This window comes from Macaca thibetana, chromosome 6 (genome assembly GCF_024542745.1).
Source record: "Macaca thibetana thibetana isolate TM-01 chromosome 6, ASM2454274v1, whole genome shotgun sequence".
NCBI classification, from domain to species: Eukaryota; Metazoa; Chordata; class Mammalia; order Primates; family Cercopithecidae; genus Macaca; species Macaca thibetana.
The window spans coordinates 124,073,498-124,094,385 of NC_065583.1; the positions used below are offsets into that span (position 1 = coordinate 124,073,498).

The window sequence follows — 20,888 nt, forward strand, 5'->3', positions numbered from 1 at the left end:
AAATGAGCTGGCCGGGCGCAGTGGCTCACGCCTATGATCCCAGCACTTTGGGAGGCCGGAGTGGGCAGATCACCCGAGGTCGGGAGTTCAAGACAAGCCTGACCAACATGGGGAAACCCCGTCTCCACTAAAAATACAAAATTAGCTGGACATGGTGGTGCATGCCTGCAATCCCAGCTACTTGGGAGGCTGAGGCAGGAGAATTGCTTGAACCTGGGAGGCGGAGGTTGCGGTGAGTCAAGATCGTGCCATTGCACTCCAGTCTGGGCAACAAGAGCAAAACTCCATCTCAAAAAAAAAAAAAAAAAAAAAAAAAAAGACATACAAATAGGCAAAAACTACATGAAAAAATGCCCAACATTATTAGCCAGTAGGGAAATGCAGGTCAACAAGATAACCACTACATACCTACCAGGACAGCCATAATAATTTTTTTAAATGAAAAATAACACATATTGACAAGGATGCAGGGAAATGAAAACCCTCATACATTGCTAGTAAGAAATGTGTAGTGTGGAGTAGTCACTGTGGAAAACAGTTTGGTGGCTCCTCAATAAGTTAAACTAGAGTTACCGTATGATCCAGCAATTCAGCTTCTAGGTATATGCCCAAAAGAATGAAAAGCACAAACTCAAACAGATATTTGTACATAGCAGCATATGTTCGTAGCAGACGTCTGTTCATAGCAGCCCTATTCACAGTAGCCTAAATTCACAGTAGCCACTAAATTGTACACTTTCAAATGTTTAAACTGGAAAAATATTTTACATGTATTTTACCATAAGAAAAAATTATTTAGCCTCAGCAAGAATCCAAGCCTTGCCCAGTATTTAAGATGTCAGGAGATACAGTGGACTGAAGAACAAAAGCATGATTTGGCAGGGGCAGTAGAAGTCATGGTGACAGGGTCTGTTCCTCCTCACTTTTTAAGCCAGGCACGCCATTCCTGGGAATGATGGTCGGGGAGCTCCCGGGAGGTCAACGCAGGGCCCAACCAGGACAAATTATATCAACTCCTTCCATTCCCACAGGACTCTCCTCTCAGGTACTGTCACTTCACTCTCATTTAACCCCCAAAACCCCAAAAGGCGGGTACTCTTGGCCCCATTTTCAGAGAGACTTAAAGAAGCTAAGTGACTCATGCCAGGTTGCAGGTCACAATGAGGTGGGGGAGCCATGCCTATGACAGATTTATCCATAGCATCTATCTGGGGCTTGGGGTTTTTTCCCACTTGGCTACAGGTGCGCTTACAGAATCCTTTTCCGCCTTCAGCTTGGTAAAAGATGGTGTAGTTGCAGATGATACCCTTTCTCTCACTCTTAGGAATCTCTTTCCATGTGATCGTGACCGTCTTCACGCCAATGTTCTCCACCTTGGTCTCAGGACCTTTTGATGGAACTGGAAGGGACGGGGGATAAATGATAATCACTGACCACACTCCAGGAGATCGTTCCCCTACAAAGGCTCTGGCCAGTACTCAGACCAGACCACAGTGCGGGAGGCGAGGGGCGAGGGTTGAGTAAGGAACTGATGAATCAGCTTGTTTGGGAAAATTATTTTCTAGAGCCATCTCTCTTAAGCAAGAAGAGAAGTGGCATCAAGACCACTTGAAAAAGTCCTTTCTTATAGACGGCTCACTCCAATTTGGTACCCAGCTTTTTCATTCATATCTGTAAAGTGTAGTTATTATCAAATAGTTGAAGAATATGGTTCCATAAGCTACCTCTGAGTGGCAGAAGATATTTTCCAATGTTGAATCTGGAAGACATGAACTTCCAAAAAGATAAAAGTAAAGCTTGAGCAATTCACCAGTAAAGCCCTTGCTTATTGCTACATAATTAAAAATAATTTTTTAACATCCCTAGCTTAGGATGAACTCTGTAGGCTCCCTGATGTGGTCTTAATTCAGTGTTATTGCTGGTAGCAGCTCTATTTGCACTGTTTATTTGTGACTTTGGGCAAGTTATTTCACCTCTCTGAGCTTTAATTTTCCATTTGTGAAATGAGGGGATTGGACTCAATGATCTCTAATGTCTACCCCAGCTTCAGAATTCAGCAAGTTCATAACATACAGAGCTCACTACAAGATGAAGCACAAATGAGCCCTAAGATGGCTGGGAATGAGCTACAGGCACTTGCAGCCTTATTCACATGTTGGACAGGTCCCACTGTTTCCTTTTCCCCACAGGGCCTTGTCCATACATACTGCCTTCTTTGGCATAAGCCTGGATGGAATATGGCTCGCCAACTTTGTCGTGCAACATTGGATACACAGAGATGTTATAGCACCAGAAAGGTTTTAATTTATCTGTAAAAAAGAAAGAAAAAAAAAAAAGCGTAAGTGCAGAGCATGGCAGAGTGGAAGGAATACTAGACTGAGTTATGGCCAAACACTTACGGAAGATAGTCAATTTCTCTACAGTTTCCACCTCTGGAAAATAAACAGGTTAGGTTGAATGGTCTCTAATATCTATTGCTTTTCTCAGGTTTTCTAATTAATTCTTATTTTAAAATTTAACTTTTTAGCTTTTCCTTTTTTGGAGGCAGGGAATCCCCAGGTCTGTTCTGACCAAATACTGTTGCAGCAGAGAGATCCACAGGATCGCTGAACACGCTGCCTAATTAAGTCCTAGAACAACATATCATCACCCTGTGGATCTCAAACACTTCGAATTCTATCTCCTCTACTTGCCTGCATCCCTGTGTGTGTATTATTCTTAATATGGATGTTTGAAGCATTAAGAAATGATTGTAGTGACAGGATTAAAAGGGTAAAGCCTCATTAGGGAGGCTGAGGCAAGAGGATCACTTGAGCCCAGGAGTTTGAGGTTACAGTGAGCTATGATCGTGCCACTGCACTCCATCCTTGGCAACCAAGCAAGACCCTGTCTCTAGAAAATAAAAATTCAAACAAAATTAAAAATAAAGAGTAAAGCCTCACTCGTGTATCTTACATAGGGCATGGACTTTCCTGAAAAGAAGGCTATTCCTGTAACAATCACCTGGGAAGGTGGCCTAACTCTTAAATAGGCAACCAGAACTGAAGGAAGTATCCTAGGTAGGCCAGCTGGGATCCACACTCTGGAGTTACCCGTGGGATGACCCAGCTGTCCGGGAAGGGCTCTCTGATGGTGGGTGTTAAGATGGTGTTTTCCACCTGGAGACCGGTCAGATACCTGGTCTGCTTGTCACCCACAGCTTTCTGTGCCAGCCTCGCCTTGGAAATACCAAGAAGCGTGTCACTTCATTAAGCTTGCACAAGCTTGTCAAATGCTATTAACCACACTAACAGCTTTGAAGTCAAAGTTAAAGATCTAAAACTGGATGAAAATGAAACTAAACCCTGCACTGAGGGAACCTGTGGGTTCCTCCCTGGCTACCTTGCTGGATCGTCCAGTTCGTGGCCTGAGACACAGATTCCCAGGAAAGAGTGGGGTGCTCTGAGTCCACGTCCGGAAACCATTCAATCATCCAAGTGTTCACGTCTAGAGCAGAGCTTTGCCACTTCACCACTAGCTGGTCCTCAGCAAGGCAGGCCTGCATGACCTCAATGCACCGAAATGCTGAAAGGAGAGAAAAGGACTGCTTCATAGCTACCCACCTCCTTCCCCAAATGCAACAACCACATTGGCATCCTCATTGCCTCAACTGTAAAACAAGGCCAAAGTTCAGGATCTCCACGGCAGCCTCCCCGGATGGCGCCTTTTCCCTCCTCTTATTGCATCCTTTTTCCTTACACAACACCTTTGAGGAGTAAGTGGCTTCTTAATCTTCCTTTACCTACCCCAAATTAACCTGTTTGCAGAAAAGGATCTCACTAGAGAGTTGATGGCTAAAAAGACTTACCTTCCACAGGCGTCTCTGCAAGTCAAACAGAAAGGAAACCTGAGACAGAGAATCTCCAAAGGTAGAATTTCAGGCTCTGGGAATTGTGTGGCTGGGAGGCTGGGAGATGGAGACCCTAAAATCATACCAGGGAGATGGCTTCACGCTTTCACTGTATAGTCTGGCTCTACACAAGCTGGATATGAATTCCTATCCTCAAGGCAGCAAGTATTGCGTTTGTACCAGAAAGATAAAGACACTGCCATCCAAATTACCCAGTATGGATCAATACATAAATGGCAACATTTTCTGCGGGACTGGCTAAAAGAATCTGGAAACAGGTCACAAGGATTTATTTAATAAAAAATTTGAGTGTGTGGCTTCCAATCCAATATCTGGAACTTAATATGAATCAGAGAGAGATCTTATTGAAAATGTTCGAACACACAGAAGAGAAGAGATCTATTGGAGGTATAGCGAGGCAGAGAGTGGAAGGTACAAACTGGGCGGGGCTCAGAAATTCCAGGGCATGCTCTCCCCTCACCCAATCCTCACCAGCTTAGCACTCCTCAGCCTGCAAAACTGGAATCCATGGGAAGGGCGTTTCTTTTTCTTTTTTTCTTTTTTTTTCTTTTTTGAGGCAGAATCTCACCCTGTCATCCAGGTTGGAGTGCAGTGGTGTGATCTTGGCTCACTGCAACCTCCACCTCCTGGGTTCAAGTGATTCTTGTGCCTCAGCCTCCTGAGTAGCTGGGACTATAGGTGCATGCTAACACACCCGGCTAATTTTTTGTATTTTTAGTAGAGATGGGGTTTCACCATGTTGGCCAGGCTGGTCTCAAACTCCTGACCTCAAGTGATCTGCCCAACTCAGTCGGTCTCCCAAAGTGCTGGGATTACAGGCATGAGCCACTGTGCCCAGCTGGGAAGAGTGTTTCAATGAATGCCAGAGATGATCCTGGATGTAGGCACAAAAGTGTCCTGCAAAAAAAAAACCCCAAAAGCCTTTTGAAGCTGGAAGCCAAGGCCACATGTAGGAATCTGGGGTGGGGACCGGGGGTCCTGCATCCTGCTGTTCCTTGGCAACAAACCCCAGCAGGCTGTGTGTATATTTAGGAGTCTTGTTCTTGTAAGCCACAGTAGACGGATCCTTTTCCCAAACAGGGCCCTTATGAGACACTCCAGGGGCTAGTCCTAGCAGCAAGGCCAGGTAATTTGTCAACCTGAAAAGGTAACTCTGAGAAGGACAACTGAGGCATGGAGGAAATGTGAAGCCACAGAAGGAGCAGAGGCCGGGGCAAGAAGCACAGAGCCTGGAGATCGACCCCACCTAACCCTAGGGCTCTGAGTTTCTCCTTCCAGCCTTCCCCTGCTCACCACCTGGAAGCCTCCCCAGCCAGTCCTGGCTGAAAGTCCCTGCTGGAGCCTTGGAGATGTAACTAGACTCTTCTAGCAGCCAATGTTGGTGCTCCACCCAGACCCACTCAGCTTCCTTCCTACTGTGTGCATGTGTTTTGCTTGACTGCGATGACTATGAGACGTCATTTACACTCTAGAGTCCCCTGCAAGATCCAGTGGGAACCCCCCTCCCTGGGGCTTTTATCTCAGATTGTACCTGTATGGGTTGAATTGTATCCCCCCAAAGTATATCCCCAGTGCCACAGAATGTGACCATATTTGGAAATAGGCCACTGCAGATGTAATTAGTTAAGACAGCGGGCCCTTTATAAGAAAAGAGGAATCTGGGCATGGAAACAGAGACACACAAGAAGCTAGCCATGTGAAGACTGAAGCAAAGATTGGATTTATGGGAGTTACTGGAGCTACCACAAGCTGATGAATACCTGGGGCCACTACAAGCTGGAAGGGGTAAGGAAGGATTCTCCCCTAGAGACTTTAGGGAGCATGGCCAGCCACCACCTTGACTTGGGACTTCTGGCCTCCAGGACCATGAGACAATAAAGTTCTGTTGTTTGAAGCCCCCCAGTCTGCAGTGCTTTGTTTTGGCAGCCCTGAAAGCCCACCTTCGTCTCAGCCTCTGCCGTGTCCTGGCCTGCTTCCGCAGCTTCCTTTTCTCATCTCCCTGGAGGCGTTTTTTTTTTTTTAAAAATGACTTGCCCACAAATCCTGGCCTGAAGAAGCCAAGATTAAAATAGCTCCATGCTATTTTAAGTGTTGGGAATTAGGTTAAAAAAAAGAAAGGAAAAATCGACAAAAAATCCCTGCCCTCACGACGCTTACATCCTATTGAGGAAGAAAAAGGTCGTAAAATAAATAATTTATAGAATAAGGGATAGCACTAAGTTTGAAAGAGAAAAATAAGAGAGAAAAGAGGAAATCTATTGTCTGCAATTCTTTGAACGAAAGTTTTTTTATTCCAAAACAGGATAAATATGAGTTTGCCTGGGAGCAGTAATACGTCAAAAACTACTCAACCAAAACTGTAATGAACAATTTATTGGCAAGTATAAACACTAGAATTTTTCCACAGTGACAAATGGAAGGGGAAAAGGAAGAAAACAGGACAGCAAGCATTAAACCAAGGATGGGGATGTGGTGAGTCCCCATCTGTGGGGAGAAGAGTTCAAGAGCAGCTTCGGTCACGGAGGACAGATGTGACAAAGAGGACAGTTTCACAGGACTCGACCCAGCTTACATTCACCCAGACCAGAACAAATCAAAGCTGCACACAGAACTTCTAGGCATATGGCTTTCTATTCTGTAATTTATAAGGTTTCTGATTTTCAACACAGACTTTGTTCCAAAGGAACATGACTTCAAGTGGTTCATTAATTACCAGCAAATTCTCATTGCTTCACCACCACATAAAAGGCCCCACTCCATTTTTGTTTTGACTCAAGAGAAACAGCCACCCTTGAGAGCCCAGGGACTGCTCCTTGGCCAGTCGATGGGACCAGGCACCTAAGGAAGAAGCTGATGCTCTACTTACACTTTTCCTGAATGGCTGGAATCCTCAGGGTGGTCACTGGAGACTTCCCAAGAGAATTATAAGAAATCATAGACACCCAATAGCTCTCGCCTCCCAGATGCAGTTCAAGCTGCTGGTTAGTGGTGTTCACTGTCTCTGTGAGGTTAGTGTTGTTTTCTGGAAAGTACCATATGTTGTAGCCAAGTGTTTTCTCTAGGACTGGGGCTCCTCTTGCCTTCTGAACCCAAAGAAAACAAAATTTATTGCCAATAACAAAGAAAAAGAAAGGCATTGAGACAGTGAGAAGCAGTGGGGGTGAGGGTGGGAAGTAAGGCTAACTATTAGATACTAAACTACAATGAGGTAATTACCCTCCAGGGATGAATAACACATCCTTGGCTGTGATATTAACCCTTCAAGTACCAGAAGAGGGGATTTACTAAATTTTGACTAATTCCATGAGGCTAAACTAGAAGAATGCCCAAGACAATGTAAACAAGCCACCCTTATTTCCTTCTGCCTGTTTCTTTCCCTCCATCCTATTCATGTAGAGGAGTAAGGGCTAAAAAGCTGATACATTCCCTCTGAGCCCATCCCAAGTCTGGTCTGGCCCTGAGTCATCTCTTGCCTGGAGTATCCAAGGGTTGGAGAGCACCCTATGCCCTAGTCTTTTATTTCCATGCCTCTCCCTCTGAGAAGGGAGCCAGCTTCCCTGGACCAGGCACCCCAGCCCGGCATCCTAGCTAAGAGCGCTGCCCTACCAGTCCCAAGCGCTTGGCGAGAAGTTTAAGGTAGAATCCTGAGGACTTTAAGCTAAACTCTTATTTTCTGCCTTGAACTTGGGCCCACTCACCAGTATTTGCCTAGAAGACAGCATGGTGAGTATTTCCCAGAATTTATAGGGCTTCCCTTTCTGTTACTGATTACACACATAGATGGAGCGGAATGCCTGAATGTAAGTCCAGGACTTACAAGTGGGACTTTAGCAGGCACTTTGTCCCAGTGCCTTCCCAGTTCAGGAATTTCCTTCACACTTGCCTTGGCATAAAAGGTCAGCTAGAATCTTCCTAATGACCAGGAGCCTTTTATTTCTAAAGATGACCCATTTTCTTTTTTATTTTATTATATTTATTTATTTATTTATTTATTTTGAGACAGGGTCTTGCTCTGTCACCCAGGCTGGAGTGCAGTGGCCTGATCTTGGCTCACTGCAACCTCCACCTCTTGGATTCCAGCGATCCTCCTGCCTCAGCCTCCCAAGTAGCTGGGATTACAGGCGTGCACCACCATGCCCGACTAATTTTTGTACTTTTAGTAGAGACAGGGTTTTGCCATGTTGTCCAAGCTGGTCTCGAACTCCTGACCTCAAGTGATGCCCTCGCCATAGCCTCTCAAAGTGCTAGGATTACAGGTGTGACATTACAGCCCCAATTCTTTTTTAAATAACATATTCTTTTTTAAATAATAATAAAAATTGAGATATAATTCACATTGCATAAAATTTACTGTTTCAATGTGAGTTCAATGGCTTTTATTAATAGTATGTTCAGTCATGCAACTATCACTATTATTTAATTTTAGAGCATTTTAGTACATTCTTTTTTAACCAACTCAAATTCTTAGCGAGCTCTTTCCTCTTGAAGGTGGGAGGGGGAAAAAAAAGACCAGACCCACCAAGTGGTGGGGAGGAGGTGGGCACTGAAACCCATCTTCTCTACTTCACAAGCTGCCCTACTTGGCCCTTCGCCACTGCTATGTAGCTAAGACCACATGTGGGCGTGTGCGGTTGTTGGCTTTCCTCCCCTAAAAATGTGTTGCCAAAATCACTTGTTTTCATTCTTGATGGCTGAGAAAGACAGTACAGCATCTGGGATTGATTCTCTAGGATTCCCCAGCATCTCTGGCTGCTGTCCCATGTGGCGGTAGAGCCTTGGCAACCCAGGGAGTCCCATAGCCTGCAGGTGTGGAGGGAGTGGGCGATGGTGCGGGAGCCTCCAACCCTGAGGTAATTGGAATGTCATCTGGCAAAGCAGGACACTTGCTCCATTTTCAACAGGATTTTGAACTTGCCTGGACTTCAGCAAATGTGAGCTAACATCGTGAGCATTTCCTGGGAATTCTGGAGGTACACGAAGGAATTCTGGCATCTCCCTCCTCTCCTCCTTCTTCTTCCCCACGTTTTCACTCTTTTTTTCTCCATCTGCCCTTTTCCTTTCCTGTTTATTGCCTTGTCCCCCCATTTTCTACTCCTTCTCTCACTTTCTTCTCTCAGGTCCTCTTTCCTCCTCCTCTTCTCTGCATTCCCCACCTGACTTCTGTTCCTCACTCCCAGGCCTCCATCCTAGAAAGGACCATGTGGTCCCTCTTCTGTTTTTGTGCCCCACTGTTTCAACACACGTGTGCCATATATGTTGCCAATGACTCGAGGACACACCAGCAAGCTGACCCTGATCAGAGCTCTTCTTAGATGGTTGGGTCGGGAGGGGGGTTCCAGAAACTAGTCAGCAGAGGCTTGTCAGTGATAGTGTCCTCCAGAAGGCCATGGTGCCTCCTGCACTTTCACTTTCTACCTTCCTCAAATGTTAATGTTTCAGACCAAAGAGGACGGGGGCCAGGGTCTGTCATGTTTGGGCCATCTGCAAGATGACCTATAGGGCTTTTTTGAGCTGGCCAACCAATGTGAGATTTGGGGCATCATAAAGCCCTCTAGGGAAGGAAATTCTGGAGGTAAAATTTCAAGAATCACAGTTTTTGGAAGGGTAAGAGACCAAAGGCTTTTAAACAGGATAAAGAAACAGGCTGGGCATGGTGGCTCATGCTTATAATCCCAATGCTTTGGGAGGCTAAGGTAAGAGGATCTTTTGAGCCCAGGAGTTTGAGACCAGCCTGGGCAACATAGCAAGACCCAGCCTCTACTATATATATACACACATATATATGTATGTGTATACATATATGTATGTATATATATATTTAAATTAGCTGGGTGTACTAGCACACCTACCCAGCTACTTGAGAAGGTGAAGTGGGAGGATAACTTGAGCCCAGGAGTTAAAGGCTACAGTGAGTTATGATTTCACTACTGCACTCCAGCCTGGGTGACTGAGCAAGACTCTGTCAAAAAGAAAGAAAGAAAGGCAGGGGGTTGGAGGGAGGGAGGGAAAGAGAGAGAGAGAGAGAGAAAGGAAGGGAAGGGAAGAAAAGGGAAAGAAGGGGAGGGGAGGGGAGGGGGAAGGGGAAGGCAAGAGGGGGAGGGAGGGAAGGGGAGGGGAGGGGAAGGGAGGGGAGGGGAGAGGAGGGAAAGGGAAGGGGGAAGGAAGGGAAGGAAGGGAAGGAAAGGAGGGAAGGGAGGGAAGAGAGGGAAGGGAGAGAAGGGAGGGAAGGGAGAGAAGGGAGGGAAGGGAGGGAAGGGGAAGAAAGAGAGAGAAAAATAACCCAGAGGGAGGTCACCTTCCATAACAACCGCACTGGCCTTCTTCCATCCACCTCAGTTGGTTTCAGGACTCTCCACAGTTCCAGGCCACATGGAGCTGTAAGGAACAAGAATGAGGTACTCAACCCAGAGAGAAGGGAGTTGCAAAGGAGACAGGGAAGGTGAGCTGGGCAGTTGGGAAGGATTTGCTCGAGGGAGCCAGTAGGAATAAGGTGAGGAGCGGAGGGATGGCAGCCTTGCAATGACCAAAGATGTCTTCATTTTGTGGTCAAGGAACTGGAATCACCCAAAGATAAAAAATAAAACCGCTCTTGAGTCTGATGATTTAACGTAAGCTAAAGGAGAAGCATAATAGGCCCCATTGTAATATAATTTGTCTCCCAAATCTAGATCAAAATGTGACTATCTCATGTCCTCTAGACATAACATATATATTAAAGCTGGGAATGACACAGATAACTCACAAGGAGATATATGTATATACAATTTATACCAAGTCTGCTTCCAAAAAAATAAAACTACATACTTAAGATGTTATAAAATATAAGAAAAAATTAAATGACAAAGGAACAAGAAAATAAGCTTCACTAGGTCCCTCCTTGAGCTCTAAATTTAATGCTGGTTTTTCCAAAATAAAAAAGAATCACATTGAGGTGCCTATTTCTTGTGGCCCAATAAAAAGGAAACCTAGAAATTTGTATGAAGGAAAACTATTTTCTGGCTACGAACACTGAAATCATAAATGGAATTTATCACGTGGATCTCTTCAAAAAGGACACAGAGTAACGTAAAAGCCAATATCTGCAATCCCAATAGAGCAAAAGCACAGAAATATCATATATGTGCATTTTTCATAGTTGTTTTCTATAAATAGCTAGGGCGTAAATCCTGACACATGCCTTTTTCCAGTAAACAACACGTCTGAGACAATAGTCCAAGTGTACAGGCTTCTGATGATCTAATCATACAGGGATGAAACTTACAAAAAACAAGGAATTTACATTTCACTTGATTTCTGGACTGTATCTCTCAAATATCCTGTCTCAAGCAAGTTTTGTCAAGAGATGGCTCACTGGCAATTTCTAGTTGAACGCCCTGACATGCACCTGAGATATCAAAATACTGAACTACTGATTAAAGAATGACCCACCCACTTTAGCCATGAGAGGAAAGCAGAGAGTTCTAAACAAATGTCAAGAAGGCTAGTGGCCCACGATTTGGAGAAGAGAGTAAATGTCCCTAGTCAAAGCTGCAGTAGTTGCACTCTGAATTTTTTCTTGAGGAAGTCACATGGCTGCAGATAATGTAATTAGGTCCACAAAGAATGAGTCTACCACTCAGACCAAGATCTAAACTATTTTTTAGAAGTAAGAGATTGTCTTCAGGGATCTTTTAAATTGTAGGTGATTGGATATCTTAAAGTAAAATGACTGGCTGGGTGCGGTGGCTCATGCCTGTAATCCCACCACTTTGGGAGGCCGAGGCAGGTGGATCACTTGAGGTCAGGAGTTCGAGACCAGCCTGGCCAATGGTGAAACCCTGTCTCTACCAAAAAATATAAAAAATTAGCCGGGTGTAGTAGTGTGTGCCTGTAATCCCAGCTACTCAGGAGGCTGAGGCAGGAGAATCACTTGAACCCAGGAAGCGGAGATTGCAGTGAGCCGAGATCGTACCATTGTACTCCAGCCTGGGCAACAGAGGGAGCCATGTCTCAAAAAATTTAAAAAAAAAAAAAAAAAGTAAAATTGCTGAACTCCAACTAAAGACAATCTTATAATGAGGAAAATGTACCAAGTACAATTGAGTTAATGACTTGTTTTGCCTTCAATGGAGAGTCACATTTCTACAAATACTCTTGCAGAAGCTAAAGTCTAGTTAACACAGTCTAGCTGTTAGGCCCAGGATCTCCCAATGAGATATATTAAATGCAATTCTATTAGAATTGTTTATAAGGAGGTTGAAATGTGTTGACTTTACATATTACTTCATCTAAATCCCGCTGACGTGTTGTCTCAAAAGCTCTGCCAGGAGTTTTCTGATTTCTCAAAAGCTTTTATTGAATCAGAAGACAGAACAGCCAGTACTCAAGTTTCTCAGACAGGAAGCAACAGACTGGTTTCAGTGAGATGTAAGCAGTGGCCAAGTTCCTCCCAGAAGACAGCCTTTGTACAGGGCTACAAAGTCATTAGACCTTCCAAGGAAACGCACAAGATTAGAGGGACATTCACTCCATCTCTCACATGCAGAATCTCTGTTCCAATCACGTGGAGAGTCAAACTCAGGGCCAGTAATATTGAGAGTAAGAAAAAAAAAAATCTACAGACAAGGTGTTCATTGTTACCCAGTCCTAAATATTCATCTCAAGGACAGATACAGGCAAAACTAAACTGATTATTAAATAATCATTCCAGGCACTTGACTAGAAATATGAGTGAAATTCTTCTTGGATTTAGCCCATAGGCTAGCCGGGCATGGTGGCACACGCCTGCAGTCCCAGCTACTCGGGAAGTTGAGGTGGGAGGATCACTTGAGCCTGGGAGGTGGAGGCTGCAGTGAGCTGAGATCTCACCACTACATTTCAGACTGGGTGACACAGTGAGACCCTGTCTCAAAAAAAAAAAAAAAAAAAAAAAAAAAAAATCCCCATAGGCAGTCATTTGTTTTCATAGATGGTAATGATAAATGAGTTTAAATGGATATTTTCTTCTTTCATCGAGGTCACTATTTCCTGCAAATATGGTCCAAAGAGAAACAGTCTTCTCAGTATAGACTTCCCACAGATGCAACTGTTAGTGAAACCACTGCCTCACTAGCATGTAAGTCTTCTATGGTTATTATAGCCAGCTTTCCATTAACCATAAATTGATAATGGATTTTCAGTTTAATCAGAGGGGGAAAAGTAAGGACTCTGAAAAAAAAATAACAAAATTAAAATTTTCCAAATCAACCAAAACATCTATGTATTCGAAGGCATCACTTCTCCGGATTGATACAGCAACAACTGATGCTGTACTATTTCTATTACAATATGGGTATCCCCACAGCGACCACCAGTTAGACATATGCAGGTACCCCTGCTGAAGAACAACAATCAGAAAAGCTAACTCTCAGCAAGTGTCAGTTTCTGTGAATTTTCTCATTTAATGCCCACAGTCCTGTCATTTCTGAAGCATAGAGAAATTAAGCAGGTATTCAATATCACAAGTTTTTAAGAAATAAAGCCAGGATTTGAATCAAATTATATCTGTATCATGTAGTGAGTAGATTGTCTAAATATAGGTAAATAACTTTAATAATCAATATATTGAAATCCAAAAGAAAATAGTCAGTGCTTCACATTCAACTTAGAATACATGTTTTCAAACAATTAGAAAGGTTTGAAGTGGTATGCATTAAACAAGTGGCATTTCATTGAAATAGGAAAACACGTGGTTTATAAATTTGAAAACAACAAATGAGGATTTGCTGGGGGCAGGGGGGTGCATTTTAATCAGTTTCTTCTGGGATCCTGAAAAAAGGAAGAAGGACAAAAGCAAAAGTTCTCTAGTGGTGACTTGGATAAATAAGTGTTGATTTGGTTTAATTAGCAAAAGGCATAGGTAACACCAGCATCTGGTGTTTGCTAATTAAATCAAGTTAGCTGAACTAATAAATCAGATGAAATAGTACATCTTGTTTTTGGCAGCAAAACAAGCTGAGAAAACTGACACAAGGGACTGGCTGGTCTGTGAGGAGCTTGAGACTCTGAGCCACGATGGCACCAGGAGGTCACTAGAGAGAAGAGTGACAGCCATGGCAGGGGAAGAGCTAGGTAAAACACAACGGCACCCAAGGGAGCACTTAATCATCAGCTTGCCTGCTGAAGAGTGAGGCAAAGGAAGAGAGCTATTTGCTGAGTGATACTGCATGAACATCTCTGGTGGGGAACACAACATTCAGAAGGCATCAGATTGGTTCCAGACATCTGACCATAGGGGTGAATGCACCAAACATCTGTTAATACTAGTGTTAATACTGGAAACTCAACCAGGATCCAAAGGAACAAATCATTATTGTGTGGATGAGGTAGCACAGAAGTTGACCCCAGATGTTATCTGAGACTAGTCTGCAACTTGGGTATGAGACTGAAATCTCATTTTCTATTACAATATGGGTATCCCTAAACCACCTGAAATCATGAGGCCTTAAATCATGGCAATGGGGGAATTCATATTCTAAAACTCACATCCCTTATAAATAAATAAGGTTAAAGCCTCAGAGGAAGGTTAGAAGGGTGGGCATTTTAAAATTTCTTGTCCATAATTCAGAAGAAGAAGTGTGGCCATCACTGGGTGTGTATCCAATTAATCATTCATTTACTGTGTTAGGCTGAAAAATGGCCCCAAAATATCTCGTCCAAATCCCTGGAACATGTAAATGTTTCCTTATATGGTAAAAGGCACTTTGCAGATGTGATTAAGTTAAGGATCTTGAGATGGGGACATGATCTTGGATTAGCCAGGTGGGTCCTAACTGTGATCACAAAAGTCCTTATAAGAGGGAGGCAAAGAGGTCTGACACACAAGAGCGGGGAAAGGTGATGTGATGATGGGGGGGATAAGTTTTATAGATGGAGGAAGGACCACAAGAAAGAATACAGGCAGCCACTAGAAGCTGGAAAAGGCAAGGAAACAGATTCTCCACTCAGAGTCTCAGAAGGAAACAACCCTGCTGACATCTTTACTTTAGCCCAGTGAAACTGATTTTGGACATCTGACTTCCAGAGCTATGAAAGAATACATTTGTGTTGCATTAAGCCACTAAATTTGTATTGTTACAGCAGCAATAGAAAACTGATACATTCATCACACATTTATTGATCACCTACTGAGGGTCAGACTCTGGGCAAGACTCTTGAGAAAAGTAACACATGCTGAGTGACCCTGAGCCATTTATTAGCATCTCTGAAACTCAGTTTCCTCATTTCCAAAATGGGAATGACTCTACATATTTTATTGTGCTTTTAGGAGGATTAAAAATAATAATAGTAGGATAAATAATAAGAATAGGAAATCTAGCAGTTAGTGAATATCTACTATGGGCTAAACACATTATTTCATTTAATCTTTAAAATAATGCTAAAAAAATAGGTACTACTACAAACTTAACTTACATCTTATATTTCAATATAGAAAAGGGGAACAAATGTGAGGAAACTTCTGAGAATGGACTGAGAGATTAGGTGTCTTGCCCAAAGATACCTGGCTTGGGATTCAAGCCAAGCCCACTGACGGGAAGCATTGCTCTTAATGACCATACTGACACTTAGTAAGCGCTTGATCAACCAGCAATCCACGCCTCTTTCCTTTCCTCACTGTCATTAAAGATGTGATTTTTTTTTTTTTTTTTTTTTGTATTAGTTACACCTTTATTTTGAGTAGTAGCTCCAGGGTTCACAATATATATCTTTAATTTATCACAGGATACCTTCAAATGATATGATACTGGCGGGGCGCAGTGGCTCACGCCTGTAATCCCAGCACTTTGGGAGGCCAAGCTGGGCGGATCACCTGAGGTCAGGAGTTCAAGACTAGCCTGGCCAACATGGTGATAGCACGTCTCTACAAAAAATACAAAAATTAGTCGGGTGTGGTGGTGGGCCCCTATAATCCCAGCTACTTGGGAGTCTGAGGCACAAGAATTTCTTGAACCCGGGAGGTGGTGGTGGCAGTGAGCCGAGATCACACCACTGCACTCCATCCTGGGTGACAGAGCGAGAGTCCATCTCAAAAACAAAACAAAACAAAACAAAACAAATGATACCCTTTCATGTATAGTACAAGAATCTTATGAGTATTAAAATGTGACCCTTTGCCTTTGAGGCACAAAGTTGTGCAGGCTCACTCTTGGAGGGTACAGGGGCCCCCTGGGGTCATGAGATTCCATGATTCCCAACCAGGACACTTGACAAACCCCACCAAGTCTAGCCCAAAGCAGCCCTACGCCAGAGCAGACAGGAAGGGAATCGCAGGGAGCAGCTTGCCTTCTTCCTCAGTCATTCCCATTTTTTCTTGGCTCCAGTCACTCCAGAACTTTGACTCCTTGACCGCACATCGCAGAGCTACGACATACTCTGTAAAAGCCTGCAGCCCCATAAGGTTGTAGGTTTGGTTTGTATCTTTACGGTTCTTAGCGAAGTTGACTTCCATCTACAAGACAGAGACAGTTCTAAACTGAAATGGAGACCACACATGTTATCCTCCCATTTTCCTCTTCACTACCCAGGTTTTACATTTTTAGAACTACTACTCTTTACTCTTACATTTTTAGAACTAGTAACACTCTAAATCAAATTTTAAAATACATCATTTTCATTAACAGACTTTCATATGTGCCTGGGAACAATTGGTACCTACATAGATATGAACATCTCCGTGAACCACCACCTCCCTCCCCATTTCCTGTATCTAAGCTTATGGGGCAGAGATTCCTGCCTCTGGCCTGTCTGAATGAGCAGAGCTCTGCTGCTTGCTGTTCTAGAAGATGCAAGCCTCAAGATCCAGGGCAACCTGAGCCTAGGAGGTGACTCCAACACCTAGAGATACTGCCTCATGGAACTGCAGGAACAGAGACCTTAGCTGCACTCACGTCATGCATGAGACCCAGGAAAGTTAAATAACCATTTAAATGAAAGTTAGAAGATCTGCAGAATAGGACCGGAACATAGATTTCTTCACCCCTAGGCTTTTTCATTTTACCCAAATCTTTCATTTCAAAGCATTGGTCTTTGGGTGACCAGTCAAGCTGCTGAAAGTCTCAACAGCCTGAATGTATAAATTGATTTTGATACTCTCTTGGGGAGGGAAGAGGTAAATAAATCAGTTCTTTTCTCTAGATGTCAGCTTCTGATTGGTAAAGTGAAGGTGTTGCTTTATGCAATTTCTGGGACTCAGCTCTCCAAGAGAAACTAAACATTTAGTTATTCCTTTTCTGAACACAGTCATTGTTGCTGCAATATAAACCTTTAGTTCAATATAAACATTTAGCTCAATATAAGCTTTATAAACCTAAAGTTATAAAACCCAAAACCTAAAGGTTTATATAGCTTATTTTGAGCTGATTAATAAAAAATAACCTTCACTGGCTGGGCGCAGTGGCTCACACCTGTAATCCCAGCACTTTGGGAGGCTGAGGTGGGCGGATCACGAGGTCAGGAGATTGAGACCATCCTGGCTAACATGGTGAAACCCCGTCTCTACTAAAAATACAAAAAAAAAAAAAAAAAAAAAAAAATTAGCCGGGCGTGGTGGTGGGCACTTGTAATCCCAGCTACTCGGGAGGCTGAGGCAGGAGAATGGTATGAACCTGGGAGGTGGAGCTTGCAGTGAGCCGAGATCGCGCCATTGCACCCCAGCCTGGGCTACAGAGAGAGACTCTGTCTCTAAATAAATAAATAAATTAATTAATTAATAAAATAAACTGCACTAATAGACATGTCTATTTAACTACTATGCACACAGCATAGTCCCATGGGATCCTGCAAGAGAAGGAAGTCCTGATACTACTACATCTATGTCCCAGCTGTGAAAATTAGTACCTAATTGCAGCTCCTGTGCTTTAAGGAAATTGGGCAGAAGGAGGATATGTGTCTATGGCAGAAAGCTGACAACTGCAGATGGACTTTGGAACTCTGTCCAGCTGCAGACGGTCTTTGGAACTCCCAGTCTGGTGAGATGGGGGTGGAACAAGAAGAGGCAATGACACTTTGGGGGCTAAATCCCAGGTTCCCTGAGCATCCTCTTCAAACAGGCCCTGGAGATGCTGTGACGGCAGACTAGGGTTGTGGGGAGCATAACTTGGGACAACCTGTTGTTAGTTAGGGATCCAGTTAGAAAAGGATTAAGACTGCCAGGAAAGGCCCAACCACATGGTGCCCTCCATACGTGATTTAAAATACAAATACTAATCCATACAGCAAGTGTAAGGAAGTCTAATAAAGCTCTATTTTACTTTTCACACTTTAAAAAATACATAATATTCTTTCTAATCTTTCAATTTTTCCTCCTGCTTTTTTGTACCCTTAGCACATGCTCAGCCTGTGTGGTGGTTCTTACCATGTTCATGCTCAGAAAGTTCTGCCTAATGTAGCCACGGAAGCCTCTTCCTCCCAGCCTGAGCCTCAGAGGAGATGAAACCACTGCTCAGTCTTTTAAACAAGGTGCCTGTAAGGCTCCTTTACTTTGTTATTTTGTCCAGCCAAGATCCTCTATCAACTGATCCTTTATATACAGGCTTAGATCTAAAACTTCCCCAACTCTGCACAGGCAATGGAACCCTACCAAAACACTAATTAGCTTCATCAGGTTCATTGTTAACAATCTATGCTTTGTGCCAAATCCTAACTCACCCAAAGTGTTTGTCTTAATAGATGAGTCAGAAGTTCTGATACAAAACCTAAATCAAATTCTGTGTGTGTGTATATGTGTGTGTGTGTATGTGTGTGTGTGTGTGTGTGTGTATGTGTTTCTCACTCTGTTGCCCAGGCTGGAGTGCAGTGGCACGATCTTGGCTAACTGCAACCTCTGCCTCCTGGGTTCAAGCGATTCTCCTGCCTCAGCCTCCCCAGTAACTGGGGCTACAGGTCCGCACAACCATGTCCAGCTAATTTTTTTTTTTTTTTGAGACAGGGTCTCACTGTGTCACCCAGGCTGGCGTGCAGTGATCTCGGCTCACTGCAAGCTCCGCCTCCTGGGTTCTTGCCATTCTCCTGCCTCAGCCTTCCGTGTAGCTGGGCCTACAGGCACCTGCCACCATGCCCGGCTAATTTTTTGTATTTTTAGTAGAGACAGGGTTTCACTGTGTTGGCCAGGATAGTCTCGATCTCCTGACCTCGTGATCCGCCCACCTTGGCCTCCCAAAGTGTTGGGATTACAGGCATGAGCCACCGCGCCCAGCCACATCTGGCTAATTTTTTTGTATTTTTAGTACAGACAGGGTTTCACCATGTTGGCCAGGCTGGTCCCTAACTCCTGACCTCAATTACCCACCCGCCTCAGCCTCCCAAAGTGCTGGGATTACAGGCGTGAGCCACTGCACCCAGTCCATACATCAAATTCTTAAAACAGTTTTGAGATCCCTTTCTAAGAGGCTCACATGGCTTTATTATATAAAGGTGCAAACCCTTTAAACTAGGGCCACAAAAGAATCTGGAGGCTGCTGAGGTATGGTCACATGGATGGCAAACCTGGGAGACAGAAAACCTGAGCTTAGGTTTGCAACTGACAAGCCCTGTGATCTTGAATAGATCATTTAAGTTTTCAACATCTTAATATCCTAATCTGCAAAAATGGGGATAGCAAGGCCTCAATTACAGGATATTTGCAAGGATTCAATAATTTGGAGTATAAGGAAGCTCTTTGTTACTCACATATCATACAAATATGGGTCTTGTTATATGGACATGTTGGAATTTTAGCATTAGTTTTACACGGCTACACTTAAACAAATATTTATTGAGCACAGGCATGTACCAGGCAAAGGGAAAACAGATGAAAGCAAAGATTCCTGCATTTGAAGAACTTACAGTCTAACTGGAAGAGAAAGTTGAAATGCGTTGTTGTTAAGTGCAATGACAGAAGCATGCAGAGGAGGGACCAGGCCCAGGTCCTCAGAAGGAAATATGTCAGTCCTGAGTTCTGAAAGGTGAAGAAACTGGGGTAGGAGAAGAGATGCAAAAGCAGAGGGTGTTCTAGGAAGAGGCACAGAAAGAGTGAGAGAACATGATGCAAGGGAAACAAGCAATTCAGAATGACCAGAGAGGCAAGAGAGAGAGCGTGAAGGGGTCAGTAGAAGCCAGGTCTCACAGGGTTAACAATTTGGACCCTTTTCCATCAACAATGGAAATCTTTGATAGAAGGTTGGGAAGAGCTGAGTTGGGTTTAGCTGGGATTACAACTGAGGATAACTGCATGTATTTGAAAGCTAAGGAGAAGACCAGGCATGGTGGCTCACACCCATAATCCCAACACTTTGGGAGGCCGAGGCAGGTGGATCACCTGAGGTCAGGAGTTTGAGACCAGCCTGACCAACATGGTGAAACCCCATCTCTACTCAAAATACAAAAAATTAACCAGGTGTGGTGGCACAAGCCTGTAATTCCAGCTACTTGGGAGGCTGAAGCAGGAGAATCACTTGAACCCCGGAGGTGGAGGTTGCAGTGAGCCAAGATTGTGCCATTCAGTCATTCACTCCAGCCTGGGCAACAAGAGTGAAACTCCATCTCAAAACAAAAAAAAGAAAGAAAGAAAGAAAGAAATCCAAGGAGAGAGAAAGAGTAGTACAGACTTCCACCTTCCTTCCTGCATCCTCCAGGAAAACAGGAGGCAGGACATTTTACCTTGGGGACTGGAAGGAAGGAAGCAGATGTAGAAGAAGAGTACAGATGTAGGTGAGTTTGTCAAAGAGACAGCGTACAGGCTGCCAAAGGTTGGGTAGTTTATACTTGTTGCCCTCACTTAGTGTTGTATGTGGTATAGTAATTTTCCAGAGGGACTCTAGTCCTGGTTTATTTTTCTTGTTGAATCCTATCCCAGCAGCTGTAGTGACTCTGAGCTCGTCAAATAGAAGGAATTAAGGGTTTATAGCCAGTAGATTATCCCAGAAGTTTCTCAGGTTCACGGAGACCATGACATGTGGTATGAAGAGGAGCTTGTGCTGTACCA

General features: G+C 43.8%; 1 protein-coding gene across 1 annotated transcript in view; it reads right to left on the reverse strand.

Annotated features, from left to right (window-relative positions):
• IL31RA (interleukin 31 receptor A) overlaps nucleotides 1-20,888 on the reverse strand; it is an 80,118-nt gene that overhangs the window by 12,856 nt on the left and 46,374 nt on the right. The window contains exons 8-13 of the mRNA XM_050793150.1: nucleotides 16,211-16,376; nucleotides 10,206-10,285; nucleotides 6,777-6,993; nucleotides 3,382-3,564; nucleotides 2,208-2,309; nucleotides 1,253-1,399 (exon numbers count right to left, since the gene is read on the reverse strand). Coding sequence (XP_050649107.1) covers nucleotides 1,253-1,399; nucleotides 2,208-2,309; nucleotides 3,382-3,564; nucleotides 6,777-6,993; nucleotides 10,206-10,285; nucleotides 16,211-16,376 — 895 coding nt within the window. The remainder of the gene's footprint in view (nucleotides 1-1,252; nucleotides 1,400-2,207; nucleotides 2,310-3,381; nucleotides 3,565-6,776; nucleotides 6,994-10,205; nucleotides 10,286-16,210; nucleotides 16,377-20,888) is intronic.